Here is a 19,664-nt window from a genome sequence, read left to right on the forward strand (position 1 = left end):
TTTTAATGAATACATCCCACAGTATTCAGTTTTCTGAAGACTGAATATTATTATCCATCACATCCACAACCATTATGAATATACAGTCAACTGAAAGGTACCCATATGGAAATTTCTTTTTTGATTGCACATTTAGACATATATAGTTATAGAATCTTCACTTTAACACTTGACAGATGAAAGTAGTCTAATTTTATAAATGACACAATGATTGTGCTGTATTCATTCATTAAATATCTAAATAAGTTGATGTTAATAATCTGGACAATATGCACACCCTTAGCTTCAATAGCTGGTGTTGACTCCTTCAACTAAAATAACTTAATGTAACTGTTTCTGTCTGTCTATCTGTTACATCAACTGGCAGACATTTTTGCCCAGTCTTCTTTACCATACTGCTTCAACTGTCATGTTTGAGGTCTGTCTTACGTTCATGGGCCACTTCAAGTCCCCCCACATTATGATAGAATTGAGATCTGGGATTTGATTCCGCCATTCCATAACCCTCCATTTCTGGCATCACATTCTACTTAATAATTCTCTGTTACAATATGGAATTTGTGGGTGACTGAATGAGGGAAAGTTGGCCAGCTCCTGAGGAGGCAAAGCAGCCCCAAACCATTAAGCCACCACCTCCAGGATTTATGTTGTAATGAGGTTCTTCTATTCAAATAAAGTGTTTAGTTCACCAAACACAGCATTTGGTACAATTGTGTCTTGATTTTCATTTTTCTTTTTTTAGAGCAGATGCTTCCTTTCTGACCTCACATGTAGGCCAAGTTTGTGCAGTTTCTCTATGATAGTTGCAGTACATGATTGTGGCCAGAGAGGCCTGTAGATCCCTTGATGTTACTCAGGGTTTCTTAGAGACTTCTATGAGCATTTTTTGGTCCGCTCTTGGGCTATATTTGCTGGGTCTACCTGTCCTATGTTACTTGCCAGTAGTCTGGGCTTTTCTCTATTTGTAGATCTGTTGGACAGTGGAACGATCTACTTAGAATTGTTGAAATTGGCTTTGTAACCCCTTCCGTATGGATTCAGGCATCAATAATTGTTCTTATGAGGGCCTCGGATAGGTACTGTATTTTGATCATGGTATGGTGTGTTCCCACGCAACCAAACAGTTAAGACCAAACCAGTCCAAGTTTCTAATCTTTATGGAAGACTGTACCCTCCCAAGATATTCTTTAATGCTTTTCTAATCATTTGTACATTTGGCACACCTGATTCTAATTGTAGCCATTTTACAGTGGGGCAAAAAAGTATTTATTCAGCCACCAATTGTGCAAGTTCTCCCACTTAAAAAGATGAGAGAGGCCTGTATGAGAAAAATAAATAAAAAATAGAATCACATTGTAGGATTTTTAATGAATTTTTTGGTAAATTATGGTGGAAAATAAGTATTTGGTCAATAACAAAAGTTCATCTCAATACTTTGTTATATACCCGTTGTTGGCAATGACAGAGGTCAAACGTTTTCTGTAAGTCTTCACAAGGTTTTCACACACTGTTGCTGGTATTTTGGCCCATTCCTCCAAAGACTTTCTATTGGGTTGAGATCTGGTGACTGGCTAGGCCACTCCAGGACCTTGAAATGCTTCTTACGAAGCCACTCCTTCATTGCCCGGGCGGTGTGCTTGGGATCATTGTCATGCTGAAAGACCCAGCCACGTTTCATCTTCAATGCCCTTGCTGATGGAAGGAGGTTTTCATTCATAATCTCACGATACATGGCCCCATTCATTCTTTCCTTTACACGGATCAGTCGTCCTGGTCCCTTTGCAGAAAAACAGCCCCAAAGCATGATGTTTCTACCCCCATGCTTCACAATAGGTATGGTGTTCTTTGGATGCAACTCAGCATTCTTTCTCCTCCAAACACGACAAGTTGAGTTTTTACCAAAAAGTTCTATTTTGGTTTCATCTGACCATATGACATTCTCCCAAACCTCTTCTGGACCATCCAAATGCTCTCTAGCAAACCTCAGACGGGCCTGGACATGTACTGGCTTAAGCAGGGGGACACGTCTGGCACTGCAGGATTTGAGTCCCTGGCGGCGTAGTGTGTTACTGATGGTAGCCTTTGTTACTTTGGTCCCAGCTCTCTGCAGGTCATTCACTAGGTCCCCCATGTGGTTCTGGGATTTTTGCTCACCGTTCTTGTGATCATTTTGACCCCACGGGGTGAGATCTTGCGTGGAGCCCCGGATCGAGGGAGATTATCAGTGGTCTTGTATGTCTTCCATTTTCTTGTAATTGCTCCCACAGTTGATTTCTACACACCAAGCTGCTTACCTATTGCAGATTCAGTCTTCCCAGCCTGGTGCAGGTCTACAATTTTGTTTCTGGTGTCCTTTGACAGCTCTTTGGTCTTGGCCATAGTGGAGTTTGGAGTGTGACTGTTTGAGGTTGTGGACAGGTGTCTTTTATATTGATAACAAGTTCAAACAGGTGCCATTAATACAGGTAATGAGTGGAGGACATAGGAGCCTCTTAAAGAAGTTGTTAAAGGTCTGTGAGAGCCAGAAATCTTGCTTGTTTGTAGGTGACCAAATACTTTTTTTACAGAGGAATTTACCAATAAATTCATTAAAAATCCTACAATGTGATTTTCAGGATTTTTTATTTTTATTTTGTCTCTCATTGTTGAAGTATACCTATGATGAAAATTACCGGCCTCTCATCTTTTTGAGTGGGAGAACTTGCACAATTGGTGGCTGACTAAATACTTTTTTGCCCCACTGTATGTGATGGTGATGGTAGGGGCATATTTACTTTTTATTTTAATTGAATAAATGGTTTCAAAGTAAAACAATATTTGTTTGATTTTTTGAATTGTGTTACCATTGTGGTGTCCAAATGTTTAATGAGAAACTTTTCAGGGTATATACTTTCACATGGCTTTAAAGGGAGAACAGTTATAATCATGTAAATCCTTAATTGAAAGCAGCTTAACAGTGATGGTTTCAGAATATTCCCATGTAAAACAAATTGTGCTCAACCATTTCCTGACAATGTTATTGATGTTACGTGGAATGTTTCAGTCACCCCCTCTATCTTAACAATATGTGACTGAACTTAATTGACTCTTGGCCACCCAGTCTGTAATTTAATGGTAAAAATTCATTTTTCAAGTTTGCACTCCAGAATGTAGATCTTAAGGATAACAAGGAACATGGTTTCATTTGAGAGTAATTTCTTTCTGCTTTTGGATGCTTTGCTTCCCTTTTACATGGAATCTTCCAAGGGCTGTTTTGACACCAAACTGACTAGTGTAATGTGAAGTGTTTTCCGTAATCTGTCATAATGATGTTGACACTTCTCAGCAATGAGGGGCCTTGTTTGTCACACCCTGCATGCTGTGCCCCAGGCATATCCGTGATGATACATTGTCAGCTAAATGCCTTAGGTCTGACACAACAGTAGAAGGAAGGGTTTCCCTCGTGAAATGTAATGTATCTTGGCCTCTACTAGCTGTTTGTCCCCCAGTCTTGGGTGTTACCCAGCTTCTGTCTCTAAAACCACCAGACCTGATTATAGGGGCTCACTATGCAGTAAAGGGGCTCTTTGTCTTTTTTGTTTTGACTGTGTACGTAGTTGTGATTTATATGGGAGCTTGTGAGATCTTTTAATTCAGTTTTTTGGGAAATCTGAAATGTGACACTCTAGGCTGCTCGCTACAGAATTCTGCTGAAGGAGCCAGTATCATCTGTGTTATCCAACCTTAGTTCTGAATGCTAGGTAATTTGTCTGAGATGTTCTGTTTTTTCTTCCCCCTCTAATCTCAGGAACAATTTGTTGTGATTCCCTTTCGACAGCTCTGTAGGCCTAATACTCTAGGGTAGCTACCAAAAATTGAGTTTCATTGAGCAATAGCCTCTATTTACCCATTTATCTAAAATAACTTATGTGGGAGAGTTTTCTTAATGCCTGCTAGCTTATAGAAGTACACTTTGGCAAAAACAATGTTCAGCTTCTTTCTCAACCAATATAATTTATACTGTTTCTTGTACAATAATATTGACCTTCTCTGCACATTTCGCAGGTGTTTAGTCCAGAAACCCTATCAGCTATTGCACATGCAGCAGCTTATTTGCCTTGACAGAGTAAAGAACAGTTACGGACAAGAAAATATACCACCATTAAAACAATCAACTAAAATACATCAAATCAAAATCTTAACGGCAGTAAATGAAATTAAATAACATATTTGGTTTGATGACTCGACACATTTTGACTTTATTGTTGAGCTGTCTAATCAGAACTGCAAAAAATATAACTTGGAGAAGATCTTGGCTTAGGTTCATAGTGAAATGATCACGTTGTGTCTATGCTGTCATTAACACTATGCCTTGTTGTCTTCTGTGCAGACGGTCCAATCACACAAGCCCCACTTCATTGCAGTGCACTGTCAAGAGGTGGGCGGGAAGAACTTTGAAGCGTCCATGTCACACGTAGATTGTTTTGTCAAGTAAGTGCCCTCAAAGTGAATAGTCCACCGTTTTAAATGGCCTTCACTGCAGAAGGGCTGTCTGCTTAATACAAAGCCAGCTCTAGGGGTTTTTATGTCAAGGCTACTCCCTCTGCTCTGGTCCACAGGAAAACAAGGATCAAAACTCTGTGAAAAATGAGTGAACAACTCCACCTTCTGGTGACAACTTATTTGGTGTCATCTTTGGAAGTTCACAGGACTTTGATATTCACAGAAATAAAAGAATGCACTAGACTACGATCAATTAGGCTTATCTGCATATTATATGTTGTTTATTCATAGGATGGGAAAAAAAACATTTGAGGAACCATTTAAAAAGAATTTTTAGGGGTCCCCCTGTTTTAAATGTGTTTTTTCTCTTCTAGAGAGCTGCTGTCCAGTGATGCGATGAAGGAATACAACAGAGCCCGTGTCTACCTCGACGAGAACTACAAATCCCAGGAGCATTTTACAGTAAGTGCCTCTGGTCGGTTTTGACCCTGCTAATTTGTTTTCTTCTTGTAGATCTCAGGTTTTTTGTTTACTGGACTACACTCCATTTATCCCTGATGTGATGCATTCTTCGAGGTGTTGCACATCAGAATTCCCCCAGATGTAGCACAGCTGAATGCCCTACACACAGCAGTTAATATTACCTTAAATAATGTGGTCTTGGAACAATAGAAGATTTGAATACTAAAATTTAAGTTGGGATCTTCCTTAGCAGTGTGGATCCCTGCATTTTATTTGCATGTGCATTGTTTATAAATAACCACAAGGGGGTGCTAGATGTCATGCAATATGTTTTGGATCTTATAACCTACTGCAACTTTTCAAGTGTTATCAGCTGACAGCTGGTTGAGGCTTCTGTTATTTAGCACATATTTTGGATGGATGTTTTTCTTATTACAGCAAATCATACGTATGTACTAAACCTAATGGTATGGTTTTCCGTGTCAATAAGATTTAAAGAAATGTGGACCGTTTTGTCCAAATGGTTGCTCTTTTTTGTGTGGAGCGGGTAAACAGCTGTACCTCTGCTGCCTTGCATGGCCACTTGGTGGAGCCAGATTGTCAGTGTTAATGATATCAGTCAAAAGTTTCATCAACAACATCCCAACACACCCCCAATTCGAAAACGTGCGCACATGCCTTACGCAATTTTTTTTTTTGTCAGGCATGATTTCAACAAAATAAATTTGTTGTGGAATGCTCTCAATTAATGTTTTTCTAAATGCTTTCCTTTCCTTTGGTTGCACTCCCACCACTACATTTGGAAGTAAACAGGGATGGGCGTGATATTTAATTCCCTGGCTCTTCAGCCCATAATAAAGAGAGGGGGATAGATGTGGTTTAAGGAGCGCCCAAACAATCAGTGTAGCTGTGCCTCCCGAGGCGTATCTGTCATGATTCTCTGCTCTGTTGCTCCTGGAGGCGTTATCCCCCCACCTCGTAAATCACACTACCACCAGTCAAGAATGCTCTTTTCATAAACATATTATGAACGTATCACAAACATTGGGCTTAATGCAAAAATAACAAACTGCCCTTCCAGTTAAGCGACTGACGATGATCTCCACATGTTCATTTATCTGGCGTTCATGATTAGCATAGAATTATACCTGTTCCCGTTGTAGTTTTAACCTATGGGAGTAACTAACTTCTAAAGCAGAGGAGAACCCCAGAATCGATATTGATGGATATTCAAATCCGGGCCGTAAATATTAACGCAGGCAGCCATCGAGCGAGGATGACATCATCAGGGCATCATATTTGGTTTCCTCAACCTTCGATTTCTGCCTGCGGGTAATGGTTTGTTGTCTGCTCTGCCTGTCAATTTCCAGATAATGTTAGTGGCAACTCCGTTGCGTCTCCCAAGGCCCACCGGCTACGTCAGCCGCCGTGTGTTTTCCTTTCAAACGGATAAGTGGGTACGACAGCCGAGTGGACGCGCTTTAATGTAGTGAAAGTGAACGGTAACGACCCTGAGGGACCTGTCGTTTAACCGTCCGTCTCCGCTGCGCATGGCCGTGGCTGGCCGTGCCATATGCTCCCCTCGTACCGCGGCGAACGCGGCCTCAGTGCCACCTAATCAAGCGCACCGCCGACTGTTTGCGAGCTATGTCCGCGAGCTGTGTATGTGTGTGTTTAGGTAATAGGAGCACACATGTTAATTGACCAAGAAACTGGCCCATCCGAGTGACTGTGACCGGACAGATATGCCAACAGGTTAGAGTGGTCAAAGGGGTGGCTGTCTTTAAGGCGATTGGAACTGAAAGACATTAAATATTTTACTTTTTTAAACCATGAACTAGACTGTTGTGTAATCTTGAACATGACCACGTGGTCCTCTAGTCCACTATTGGGTGGAAGCAGGGCTGCCATCCTTCACACCTCTCCCATAGGGAGTCTTTGTGTGCTGTGCATTGACAGGGTGGGGGGGGGTCTTGAGTGACAGCTTCTCTGACTGAGGCCAGGGCGTGCCTGGTGTTTTATGGCGCCGTTAAGGTATACAGCAGGTAAAATGTCAATTAGGAGAGACCGCCCTGATAGCTCAAGTCCCAGTCCGCTTGTTCCAGCCCATTAATATTTATCATGGGCCCGGGCCTCTGGGCTACCCGGGTGGACCCGCTGAATGATGCCCACTAATGCCTGGCCTTCGCTGCACGGGTTGCCGTTCGTCTCGAACGCTGACTGGAATGTCTGAAGTCAAAAACATTGAATCCGCCCAGTTCGTCACAGTAGTCACTCTGCCTCCTGGCTTCCTATTTACCACATGCGCACCTTGGCACACACCGTTAGTAACTACAAGTGTCATAAAAATGAACACAGCCCACAGTTGTCCTGGAGCATTTTAATGGGAAATTAGAAATGTCCTCCTGTGTTCCGGTTCGGCAGAACGGGCGTGGGAGAGCAGGTGGATAAATTGGGCTCTGCGTTCTGACAGGACTCTAACTCGGTTTCCCGCCCCGGCCGCGGCCGTTGTCATCCCCGCGGCTCCAGCCTGGCTGTCACCTCGTCTTAATCGGTTTATCTAGCGTTCGTGCTGGGCTGCCACCTTCGACGACTCCTCCGGATGCTGTGATTGGATTTCCCCCGCGGTGTCCTGCGGTGTAGAGTCCGGGAGCCGTTGTCAGCCTTGAGGAGGTGCTGGGCCCACTCCCCATCTCTATCCTGTTAGCGCTGTCTCTAGTGCGTACACACACACACACACACACACAAAACATTCTATGAGCATAGGCTGACCCATGAGGAAAGAATGTGTCACTAAGCTTTTAAGTAACAAAGTTCCATCTAAGCCCCGGTAATGTCAAGATTTAGTTGAACCTGTTTCATTGATGCTTCCTGTTTTGTCATCAGTCGTCACAACTCAAGTCGGTCTCTGGTGGCTGGTTGTGCTGACTCCGTGATTAATCAGACATTATCGACGCTGATGACTTCACATATATTCTTCATTGTGGTTAATACCCTATAGGACACTAATGAGGAAATGCGAAGCTTGAAGTTCAAGATGTTGGCTTATATAGGTGATTGTTAATGTGCCAACATTCAGCTACAGGTAGTTGCTGTAGACTTATGGGTAAACAGGTGAACATGCTGTCACCCTATTGTTCAGTTTCATCGTTCCCGTGGTAATTCCGTAAATTGTATTGCTGCTCGGGCCACGGGCCCCATCGTTCCAGCTCTTGGGATGAGGGACGTGATGCTAAGGGCCAAACTCATCCGCAGTCATCCCGAGGCAGGCATGCAGGCAGGTTTCATCCTCATGCTTTTCACTCAGGCCCTGCCGGAGGTATGTCAGGAGCTGCCAGCAACACCCCTCGCTCCAGAGGTGAGGCATTAATTCCATCTTCCGTCGGCTTGTCAGTAATGCAATCATCCAAACTGAACACCGTGCAGCACAGCGCCGAAGAATTTCTCAACATTTAGTGGCGGTCTGCGGTGACAGGGACTTTGTGTGCGAGTGTGTGTGTGTGAGCGCACGCCCAGCAGTGTCACTTACGTCACACTCATCACCTTGTTTCTTAGTGCTCCGCTCTCTCCTACTACTCCTCAAGCAACTCCTTTCTCTTAGTACTGACTCACAGGCAGAGGGAGGGTGGGCGGGCGGGCTGGGGAGAAGGGGAGACAGACTGGTGTAGACAGACTGGTGTAGACAGACTGGTGTAGACAGACTGGTGGAGACAGACTGGTGGAGACAGACTGGTGGAGACAGACTGGTGGAGACAGACTGGTGGAGACAGACTGGGGGAGACAGACTGGGGGAGACAGACTGGGGGAGACAGACTGGGGGAGAGACAGATAGTGTGTGAGGGGTGTCACTACAGGAGATACACTGCCTGTTTACACACACAGGTTAACAAGGAGGACCAAACCTGTTACACACGCACACACTCTTCTCAACCTCATAGTCTGGGAGAAGGCGTCAAGACCATAAGCAGGTTAAAATATTGGAAACTAAATCTCAGGCCTCTTATTTCAATATGGTGCGAAGTACAGAGCAGACTGAGGCAATTTGAATGGAGTAGATGTCAGCACAGTAATATTGTTGAGCCATAATTCTACCTAGCCATCAGTCATGCACTCAGGGCATGCAAGTAAGTGCATACACACTCACTCACTCCCATACACACACACACACAAACACACACACAGCCACTCACCCACACTCAGGATGTGTTGAGTGACAATCAATGAATCTGCCATCAGAAGTGACTTATGACAGAGAGAGAGCGAGAAAGAGGGGGCAGGCAGTGTGCCTCCCTGTAAAAATGTAAGTTGAAAATGTATATGTAATTAATGGATTCATTGAGAGGGGCAGAAGAATTTATGCTTATATTACAAGTGTGCCTAATCTCAGGGAACTCAGCCTGTGCCCTGCTCTGGACCGCTCCGGAAATGAACTTCTGGCATGCACACACACACACGCGCGCAGAGCTCTGACAAAGTGTTTGTATGTGGTAGGATTGGTTTAGTGGGGGCAGCAGGCAGGACCCGGCCGAGGAGTAAATCATGTCTGTCTTGGGTGGGGTGGGGATCGAGGTTAAGGGTTGGGGTGGGGTGTGTGTGTGTGTCTCGGGAAAGGGGGGGGGGGTCGACAGGCACAGATAATGATGTGATTCCAGCGCATGCTGGGGGCCAGACGAAGCCGGCCACCGTCCATTATGATGAGCCCCCCCCCCCCCCCCACCGGCCTGGCGAGGGGCAGAGTGAAGGTGAGCCCTGTCATATCGATCTTTTTAGCGTTAAAATATGAGCCACTTTACCCCGCTCCCCGGCCCAGTGATGTGAAAAATAATAACTCGGACCCAAATTAAAAATATTGATCGCTTAGGAGGTGTTGAGAGCAAATAAACACCCGCTGAGGGATTTCTGTCCAACCCTCCCCCCCAACCTACCTCCCTCTCACCATCTAACACCAGAGAGGGAGGCAGGGTCAGGGATGCTGGTGTGCTGGACTGTAAATAGATATATATATATCCCACCGATACACAGCATTACATGGTACTGGCCTATGAAGCTGCTCTCCCAACACAGACATTGATTGATCCAATTCTGACTCCATAATCTGGCATTAGCCGCGCTTTACATGGGGCCTTCACTCATAATTTTCTTGAACATCGAAGCCCGTCCCTTTTTTTCAATCTATTTCCGGGCTGTAAGTGATGATCTGACACCCGACCGTCAAAGCTGTGGGAAAACAATTGGCGCGGGGTTAATTTTATCGCCTGCTCCATGCATTTGTGAGCAGGCAGGTGGTGTTCTCGGCCTGCGTGCTGATGAATGGTAGTGCCGAGCCGTCGGGAATGAAAATGAGTAGGGAGAGTTAGGCTGCCTGCCGCAAATCTAAATTAAAACCTCTGACATGTGGGAAAAATTGGAACTCTGATGTATAAGTGAAATTATGTTCCATTTATTTTCATGATGAGGCATGTCAAGTGTCCTTATCAATTGCGTGCCTGGCCCTTCTCGTTTTGAGACCCGGGTTATGCTGGGCCCTGAACACACGACATTGGTGATAATTCGGTAGGTCGAAAAGAAATGAGAACCACTTAAACATCTAAAAACCCTGATTATTTGCCTTCCTTGGTTCAACTGCTGTCAATAGACTTCATTTGATTCTTGTATGATTTGAGTGACACAAGACATTTGAGGGGCAGGGAGAAAGAAGTTGTCTCATTGATTCTGTGGAGAGCCGTTTGGTTCATTGATTCTGTGGAGAGCCGTTTGGTTCATTGATTCAGTGGAGAGCCGTTTGGTTCAGTGATTCAGTGGAGAGCCATTTGGCTTCCATGGTGAGCGTTGACATTGTTGAGGGCACTATCTGACTATGTCTCACCGATCCATGCCTCTCCTCTGCCCCCCTGATGAAAGCTTTTCTCTGTGCCCGGGCCCATGGCCCAGCAGCTACCAGCTGACCTAATACCCATAGGTATTGATTTCCCCATGCGACTGCACTTGATTTAAACGGCCCAGCAGACACGGCCAATTATTTACCCATTAGCTAATCTCTCTGCTTTGATTTCCATAATCTCCTTGGCTGTTATAGGCCCTCACAGGCCCCTACTGTCTGGAGAATAGAAAGACTCTCCCCACCTAAAGAGATTTATAACACACAGATTAACACACACACACACACACACATAAAGACATGTTTTCCTTTTTATATCCTTGTGGGGACACTGTTATAATTTTAGTTTTTCTTTAGTTTTAATCTTTACCCCTGAGCATAACCCCTAATCTGAAACCAGCCTTTTTCCACACAGAGCCTCTGAACATTTCCCCAGAAGGTCAAATTTCCCTGGTACGACTATCCTCTCATTTTTTTCCCCTCACCATGGTATGGTAATGTGTAATGTGTCCACACACACATGCAGCACAACCATATGCTCCCATGTGCAGCTAGCCTGTTCAAACACAGCATCCCAGCAGAACAAAAATCCATTCCTCGCATTAAAACTTCAATGCCTCCATACAACATCCACCCCCCATAATAACCTCAACACATTGCAGTATGTATCTGCCCTCCACTTCCAGCCCCCTGATCTTCCCCTCTCCTTGAATACAGTAGCGTGGCACCCCGGACTCTCCTGTGAGTGACACTTGCCTCTCAGAGAGCACTGTTAAGATTTGTGAATGTGTTGTGTGTGTGTGTGTGTTGGGGTGTCATAGGAGGCGTTGTTAAACGGCCCGCAGCGCCTCTTTAAAAGCCCCTTTATTAACATGAGTGTCAAAACGTGATGCTTCTCTGTCCATGCAACAGATTAAACCCTCAGGAACATGATCATATTTCAACTCCCTCTGTCCCTCTCAAGGGCTTCCCTCCAGCTCTCAGAGAAGGCCTGCACAATGGAACAGACTCCTGGCATTACCACTAACAACGTGCCTGTGTGTCAGGAGATGTTTTACTTGTGTGATCCTGTTTATGGTGTGGATTTGGACACACAAAATAATTCTAGGCACTTGATCCTTAAAATGTATGGTGTATGTAATTATTTTATATTGATTCAAGTAGTCGCATATAAAGGATGGCACAAAAAAACAGCTAATTGTAAATATAATCAAAATAGATCAGAGCACCACGTATTGTGGAGAAATTACAAGAGCAGGGCTCAACGTTAAACTTTTTTGGTGGGGCCAGTGGGTTTGAAACGTACTGGCCCCAAGAAAAATGTTACTGTCCCCTCCAAAATGTTTACCGTCTCCCTCCAAAAGTTGTAAATTATCATTGTTACAACAAAACCAAAAACATAAACAAGTTATGTTATTCTGTTAACATGTTTAATCATTTATTACATACATCCTGGATGTAAAAAACTAAACAAAAAAATCCCATTTAAAATTATAAAAAAAATAAAAAGGTCATAGTCAACAAAACAATGTACTTTTTAAACAAAACAAACTAGCAGCTATCTGAAGCTGTAGAACCCCTAGTCCTTCTATGCTAATATAATAGTTTCCATAGCATTTCTACAGACAGGCTGCTCCTCCAATCGGTTTTGATTCTCTTTGTGGCGCTGGATCCTCTCTCAATAAAAAATATAATACTTTCTATCAAAATTTATATTTCTTAATCATCCATCTCCGTCATTAAATAAAACATTTCTAGAATAGTAAAACAACATAGGCTAATCATTAAAAAAAAACTGAATGGCATAACATTGACTATCAAAACACACCTCGGTGAAGATAGCTTTTATTACAGTTTGAGACAACTAGCTAAACGTTTTCAACCATTATCTGACCGTCCTAAAAATTTATTAATATATGTGAACTCCATCTGCTTGAAAATATGCATACCACTGTGTACATAATTCACAACAACACGGGGCGACTTTAAACTGTAGCCTAAACCTCAACACCTAAATACGTATCCCCAATATAACTGATTGAAACCAAAGGGTTGGAATGCTAACGGTGTACGGATATTTCACTGTTCCATTTCAAATAATTACTGTTCAGAGTTCTCTGAGGCACAGCATGGACTGTATGTCAGGAAGAAATTTCTGCACATACCCAGAAGCTTCTGCGCTTTTAGCTGTGGTGTTGAAAGCCCTGGAAGCAAACTCTGATCCTTAGGCATTGTTTTATTATTTCTGTCTTTACAGAACCTGAATAGAACACTGGATATTGTACATCTATTGCTGTTTACGCTGTTTTGTCTGATATATTCAGTGCTGTGTTATCTTTGTGTATAGATGCCAAAGAATATTGTTGCTCTCTGAGAATTCTTTAATTACTTGACTGTGACTTTGGTTATTCTTGATATGGACCATTGTGTTGGTGTGGGAGAGAATTATAGGGAAAGGTAAGGGACTGCCATCTGTTCCCCATCAGGAAACAGTGTGCAAGGACACATGGGCACCACACCAACTTGCTACAAAAACTCTTAGTCGGAACGAAAAGATATGTTTTTGTTAGAATAACACTACAGAGAATGGACTCAGTGGTTCCCAACCAGGGGTACTAGGACCCCTTGGGTAATTGGTCTATCCACAAGGGTCCTTGTGATGACTCACAAGACCATCGATTACAGGTGAAATGCACATGAGGGGGTACTTCAGGGGTTCTCCAGTCAGAGCAGTTCAGTTGGTGGTACAGTTATGGAAAAAGGTTGGTAACCCCTGGTCTAGAATACTGTAGGAATAATAGTTTCCGGAATAATTCCGTAATATTACTATGTTTTCAGAAATACATTTTGGAAATACAGTAGGGAGAACAAGTATTTGATACACTGCCAATTTTGCAGGTTTCCCCATTTACAAAGCATGTAGAAGTCTGTCATTTTTATCATAGGTACTCTTCAACTGTGAGTGACGGAATCTAAAAATCCAGAAAAATCCACATTGTATGATTAAGTAATTAATTTGCATTTTATTGCATTACATAAGTATTTGATACATCAGAAAAGCAGAACTTAATATTTGGTACAGAAACCTTTGTTTGCAATTATCATACGTTTCCTGTAGTTCTTGACCAGGTTTGCACACACTGCAGCAGGGATTTTGGCCCACTCCTCCACACAGACCTTCTCCAGATCCTTCAGGTTTCAGGGCTGTCTCTGTGCAATACTGACTTTCAGCTCCCTCCAAAGATATTCTATTGTGTTCAGGTCTGGAGACTGGCTAGGCCACTCCAGGACCTTGAGATGCTTCTTATGGAGCCACTCCTTAGTTGCCCTGGCTGTGTGTTTCGGGTCGTTGTCATGCTGGAAGACCAAGCCACAACCTATCTTCAATGCTGTTACTGAGGGAAGGAGGTGGTTGGCCAAGATCTCGTGATACATGGCCCCATCCATCCTCCCCTCAGTACGGTGCAGTCGTCCTGTCCCCTTTGCAGAAAAGCATCCCCAAAGAATGATGTTTCCACCCCATGCTTCACGGTTGGGATGGTGTTCTTGGGGTTGTACTCTTCCTTCTTCTTCCTCCAAACATGGAGAGTGGAGTTTAAACCTAAAAGCTCAATTTTTGTCTCATCAGACCACATGACCTTCTCCCATTCCTCCTCTGGATCATCCAGATGGTCAACGGCAAACTTCAGACGGGCCTGGACATGCGCTGGCTTGAGCAGGGGGACCTTGCGTGCGCTGCAGGATTTTAATCCATGACGGCGTAGTTTTGACTAATGGTTTTCTTTGAGACTGTGGTCCCAGCTCTCTTCAGGTCATTGACCAGGTCCTGCCGTGTAGTTCTGGGCTGATTCCTCACCTTCCTCATGATCATTGATTCACCACAAGGTGAGATCTTGCATGGAGCCCCAGACTGAGGGAGATTGACCGTCATCTTGAACTTCTTCCATTTTCTAATAATTGCACCAACAGTTGTTGCCTTCTCACCAAGCTGCTTGCCTATTGTCCTGTAGCCCATCTCAGCCTTGTGCAGGTCTACAATTTTATCCCTGATGTCCTTACACAGCTCTCTGGTCTTGGCCATTGTGGAGAGGTTGGAGTCTGTTTGATTGAGTGTGTTGACAGGTGTCTTTTATACAGGTAACGAGTTCAAACAGGTGCAGTTAATACAGGTAATGAGTGGAGAACAGGAGGGCTTCTTAAAGAAAAACTAACAGGTCTGTGAGAGCCGGAATTCTTACTGGTTGGTAGGTGATCAAATACTTGTTCTCCCCACTGTACATTTAGGTCCAAACCTGGTTCACACAAGTATAGCAAAGCGTGCGCGTGCGTGCGTGTGCCTGTGTGTGCGTGCGCGCGTGTGCTTGCTTGCGTGTGTACCCACCCACCCTTGTCCAGAGCTTTGTTCCTGAAGCCTTGAGCATTATTTTTGTAGTTGTTTGTCTGATCTGTGTGCCTTAATTAAAATGTGGATGGGATTACTTTTGTTTGCTGATCAATACTCTTTTGGCTTACTAATATCATGGTGCTATTCTTCCTTTTGGGGTGATTTATAGATCTGCTTATGGTCGCCTTTCTGTCCAATAGGGTGATTTCTTGGCAATATCTTTTTTCATTTTAGAGAGCCCTTTTTGCTCAACAGCACCCCCAAGAGGTAAACATCCTCTGTAGCATCTTTAGCGGTGATGTGCCAACTGGGATATGGATTATCTGTAAAGACTAGATCCACCACCACCTACCGCCGCTCCATCCTAGGAGCTTTCCCACTCTGTCCTGTCGTGTTTGGTAGGGGGAAAGACTCAACATGTCGGCCCAAGCCGATTGATCTCAATCAGCCCTCTGTGGGAATTCTCGCGGAGCGACAGTTTGCATTGATTGCGTAGGTGCCCTTGCCACCCCCGGCTCTCTGCGACCGAGCTGATAATTAATAAGGCCGGCTTCAACAAACAGACAGTCGACGGGCGTTGTGATGGATCGCACCGGCTGGAGGTGGACAGGCACGCCGTTGGAAGAGCAGGCCCTCAGCCCGGCCCCCAGGTGTCCATTACCATGGCCTGATCAGAAATGCAGACCAACTGTCAGTGCTAATTAAACACCCAGAGGTCGCTTTTGTTTTTCAGTCCACTGTTTTCTAGCTGTTAGTAATTCATGAAGCGGTGGCGTTGAGGGCCCGTGAGCGGTTTGGAGGGGGACAGCCCTCAGTAGTGGACACAGGCGAGATCTGAGACTCATGCCGCTGCAGTATTCCTTTAATGTCTTAGAAGAGGGCTTGAACAGAAACTGCTTGGCATTGTAGTTTGACGTGTTAGCTAGGATATTCCGACTCATTTCAATGAGTGTGTATAGTATTCAATAAAGGTTATGGTTGTCAATGCATAGATTTGGTTTCTATTTGTAATTTATTCTGATTGCTTCAGTATAAAACAGTCCTCCATAGCTCCAGTTGCAGTTTACTGTGTGGACATTAAAGCGGTATGATAGCAACCGCTGGCTGTCCAAGTTGTCCTGTTAAACACGGGTCTTATCGCTTAATGCAGATAGGTCAGATGTACTGCTCTGTTTCCATGGCAATCGGGTCTGTCCATCTCCCGTAACAAGCAGGCTCTTTTAATCGGGACATCCTTCCCCTGTCTGTCAGCACAGGCCTCGTTAGCAGCTAATTGTGAGATATGACCCTTTCCAGAGGAGCTGGGAAATTCTGTTAACCTCTAGCATCTAGCCAGCCTTAATACTCCCTGTATGGGGGAGTGCTGTAAAGGTATTTGGAGACCAGATATTATGACCCGGTGTGTGTTGGTTCCTGGACCTCTTATGCTCAACTATGCACATATTTAGAAAAAAACAACTGCCTTACGTTTCGATCTACAGTGATCTTTTCTTTCAAATTCTTTCAAATGTTTTTAACCCTGCAGCAGTTAACAGATGTACATTTGAGCTCGTCTTGGTTCCAGCGCCACCAGCAGTCAGGATAAAGCCGCCTGTTTATGTGGAAGATGAAAAGGGACCGAAAATGGACGGCATTAGGGTCCGTCGTGGTGAGTCAGCCGTAGCTGGAGTGTGTTTGGTGGTCACTATGTGGCCCCTAACCAGGCTGATTGGGGTAATTGGTAGATCCGCTGGTCTCTATAGCTGGAGTGTGTTTGGTGGTCACTATGTGGCCCCTAACCAGGCTGATTGGGGTAATTGGTAGATCCGCTGGTCTCTGTAGCTGTCAGCTTTGTCGGTTAATAAGACCAACAATGTGATCATCTTGTTTCCTTCCTCACTTACACCTCACTTGGGTTAGGATGGCGGCTTCAGACATTCTTCCAACCACCGCCACATACAAACTCACACACACACCGAGGGAAGGTTAACGCAGGAGCCCATTTATTTCACTCTAACCATCACAATGACTCTAAATGGCCTTTCAAAGCCAGAAAGAGGAGGGGAACCAAAATAATCGAATAAGCCAATTACTGCTGGGCTTCATTCTGGAGTTAAGTGCATTTTTATTGTGTAACTTTTCTCTTTTTTTCTCCCAGTCTGTTAGCCTACCGCCCCTCTTCTTCCTCCACCTTCCTCTGCAAACGGTCCCTCCCTGCCACTTCTCATCTAATATCGCCATAATTGGGTTTGGTTCTACAAATCAGATTTCTCCAATTGGGTTATCCTCCTCTGAAATTGGAGAGGTCCCTTGGCTGGCATGGACGGGCAGTTAATCTGCTTTTGTTGAGCCCCTCTCAGTGGCCGTGCCGGTGAACCGGGTCCACCGCAACAGTTAAAGCATTCGCCTGTCACTGTGGACACGCTCGTAATTTAGCCCCCCAGGCATACTGACCTGGCCCCGCATCCCAGACACACATACACCCGCCGCCGTTTCCCCTCGCGCAAATAACGACATTTGAATCGAGCATTAACAGGCTTAATTACTTTCAAATTGTCATTTTAATTTACACTGATACAGTATTGATCACACAAGCGGAGATTAAGGCCCTCACCGGAGCGGATGATGTGGAATTAAACAGGGCCGGGTCCTCATGGGGCCCGCCATGCCTGTCCCGCCGCAGCCCGAAGAGGAATGATATTTCTACGTAATGAACTGGCAGCATGCGCGGACATGAATCTCCGGCCCGCTGGAAAAGAAGGGAAATAATGGGGTTTAGGGAGCCATGGCGGGTTATTCATTCACTGCCATGCGCCAATTCTCCTGTGATTCATCCGAGGAGGGGCCCCGGCGCTGCGTGTTTGCCTGCCACATTCCGGCTGGCTGACCTTTCCCGGCTAAGTGTATATATATCCCCCCCCCTCGGGGAGACGACCGGGGCCTGCCAGGTACCTCCACGACCGGGGGGGTTGGGGTGTGGTGGTCAGGGGCTCTTCAGGGAGCCATCAGCCCTCTAATCCAAACATCCCCAACAGGGAACGTGTCTGTCCGTGATCCCCCCTCTCATCCTCACTCATTAGCCCTGTCAGAAAACAGGACGATTCCCCCCAGGAATTGATCCGGACTCTAAAGCCACGGGTCACGTACCGCCGGTTAATATCAGAGAGAAATCGTTACTTCAAATCCAAAGCAATTTCTCTGCAGGAGGAAAGGAGGTTTCTCCTGTTATCCGGCCTGTTACCAACCCCCTTGACAACCGGCTTGGAAGACAATCTTGCTGCCCACACACAAGTCCATTTTAGGTTGAGATATAGCAACAGAATTATAGATCTGATAGGAATTGATCCATAGCTGTCTGTAAATATGTAATGAAGAGGCTGATCCTCCTACCTTTGACAGATGAAATATGTCAAATATGTCTTCAAATGTATGCTAATACACTGGTTGATGCATAACGTTTGTAAACCACAGGAAGATTGTATATTACACAGGCGGTGTACCATTTCCCTTTTCAACTGAAAAAATATACTAGTGAAACCCTTTGTAAACAGAGCAGTTGTGCTTTAGCTTTATTTTCAATCGCCTAAATTTCAGTTGATTGATCTAGGAGGGCCCATCTCAAAACTTGAGAACCAAATATTTCCTAGCATATCCGCGTTTGTCCTTGAGTCAGCGTAGGTTCTTAAACTAATCCAAAAAGCACCAAAGCAAATTGAAAAAGGTTTTGAATGTGCTCGAAGGTCCCGGGCTCTCCGCTCAATGCATTACCAAAACCTGGATACCGTTGGGTGGCAATCATCCCACCGATGAGGAAGAAAAAGAACACCTTTCCCCCTCTAAATGGGCAGATCTTCTCACGCTAGATCCCAGAATGTCTGTAATACTTCTAATGGACTTGGCAAGCAAGGTCTCTGAGGTGGCCCGGCGTGTGGCTCCTACTCCACTCAGTCATTCAATCACCTTATTCAAATGCTCTCGCATTGTTTAGTCCACCGTCCATTTACATCAACCTGTTACCAAACCTTCGCACTGCCTCACAGGCCGCGGAGGCACTTAATAGAATTAGCAGGTATTGTGCAGCCCATTTTAAACACATACAGTGCCACCTGCTCTCTACAGATGGCGGGCCGGTCCTCTTACATGGGTGATCGCCAGGTTAAATAAAGATGCTATTCCATTCATGACTCCGAAATCCGTTGGTGTCTATAGGCTGCATTTTTCAGTTGGCTTTTGTGATGGCATTGACGTGCAATATTCATATTGTAAGAGTTCCATATCTTAGTTTTTTGAAACGTTATTGTGGAATGTCTGGTTTTATGATTTGCATTTCTTTTCCCCTTTTGCAGCTGCTTCCTGCCCACATCAAGCCCTGCCCCTTGTCACTTAAGCCCAGCAGTTCCTCCTCCCCTGTTAGTCACTGTAGGTCAGCATACTGTTCTGTTAGGTGAAATGCAGTCGACAAATTGTTCCAAACTGAAA

The 19,664-nt window shown here is 44.6% G+C and overlaps 1 protein-coding gene across 3 annotated transcripts in view; it reads left to right on the forward strand.

The window, feature by feature from the left end:
* LOC105010721 (inositol polyphosphate-5-phosphatase A) overlaps nucleotides 1–19,664 on the forward strand; it is a 144,371-nt gene that overhangs the window by 49,657 nt on the left and 75,050 nt on the right. For all 3 annotated transcript variants that reach the window (XM_010870259.5, XM_010870260.5, XM_034292669.1), the window contains exons 3-4: nucleotides 4,370–4,470; nucleotides 4,857–4,944. In XM_010870259.5, coding sequence (XP_010868561.1) covers nucleotides 4,370–4,470; nucleotides 4,857–4,944 — 189 coding nt within the window. The remainder of the gene's footprint in view (nucleotides 1–4,369; nucleotides 4,471–4,856; nucleotides 4,945–19,664) is intronic.

Source organism: Esox lucius, chromosome 6 (genome assembly GCF_011004845.1).
Source record: "Esox lucius isolate fEsoLuc1 chromosome 6, fEsoLuc1.pri, whole genome shotgun sequence".
NCBI lineage: Eukaryota > Metazoa > Chordata > Actinopteri > Esociformes > Esocidae > Esox > Esox lucius.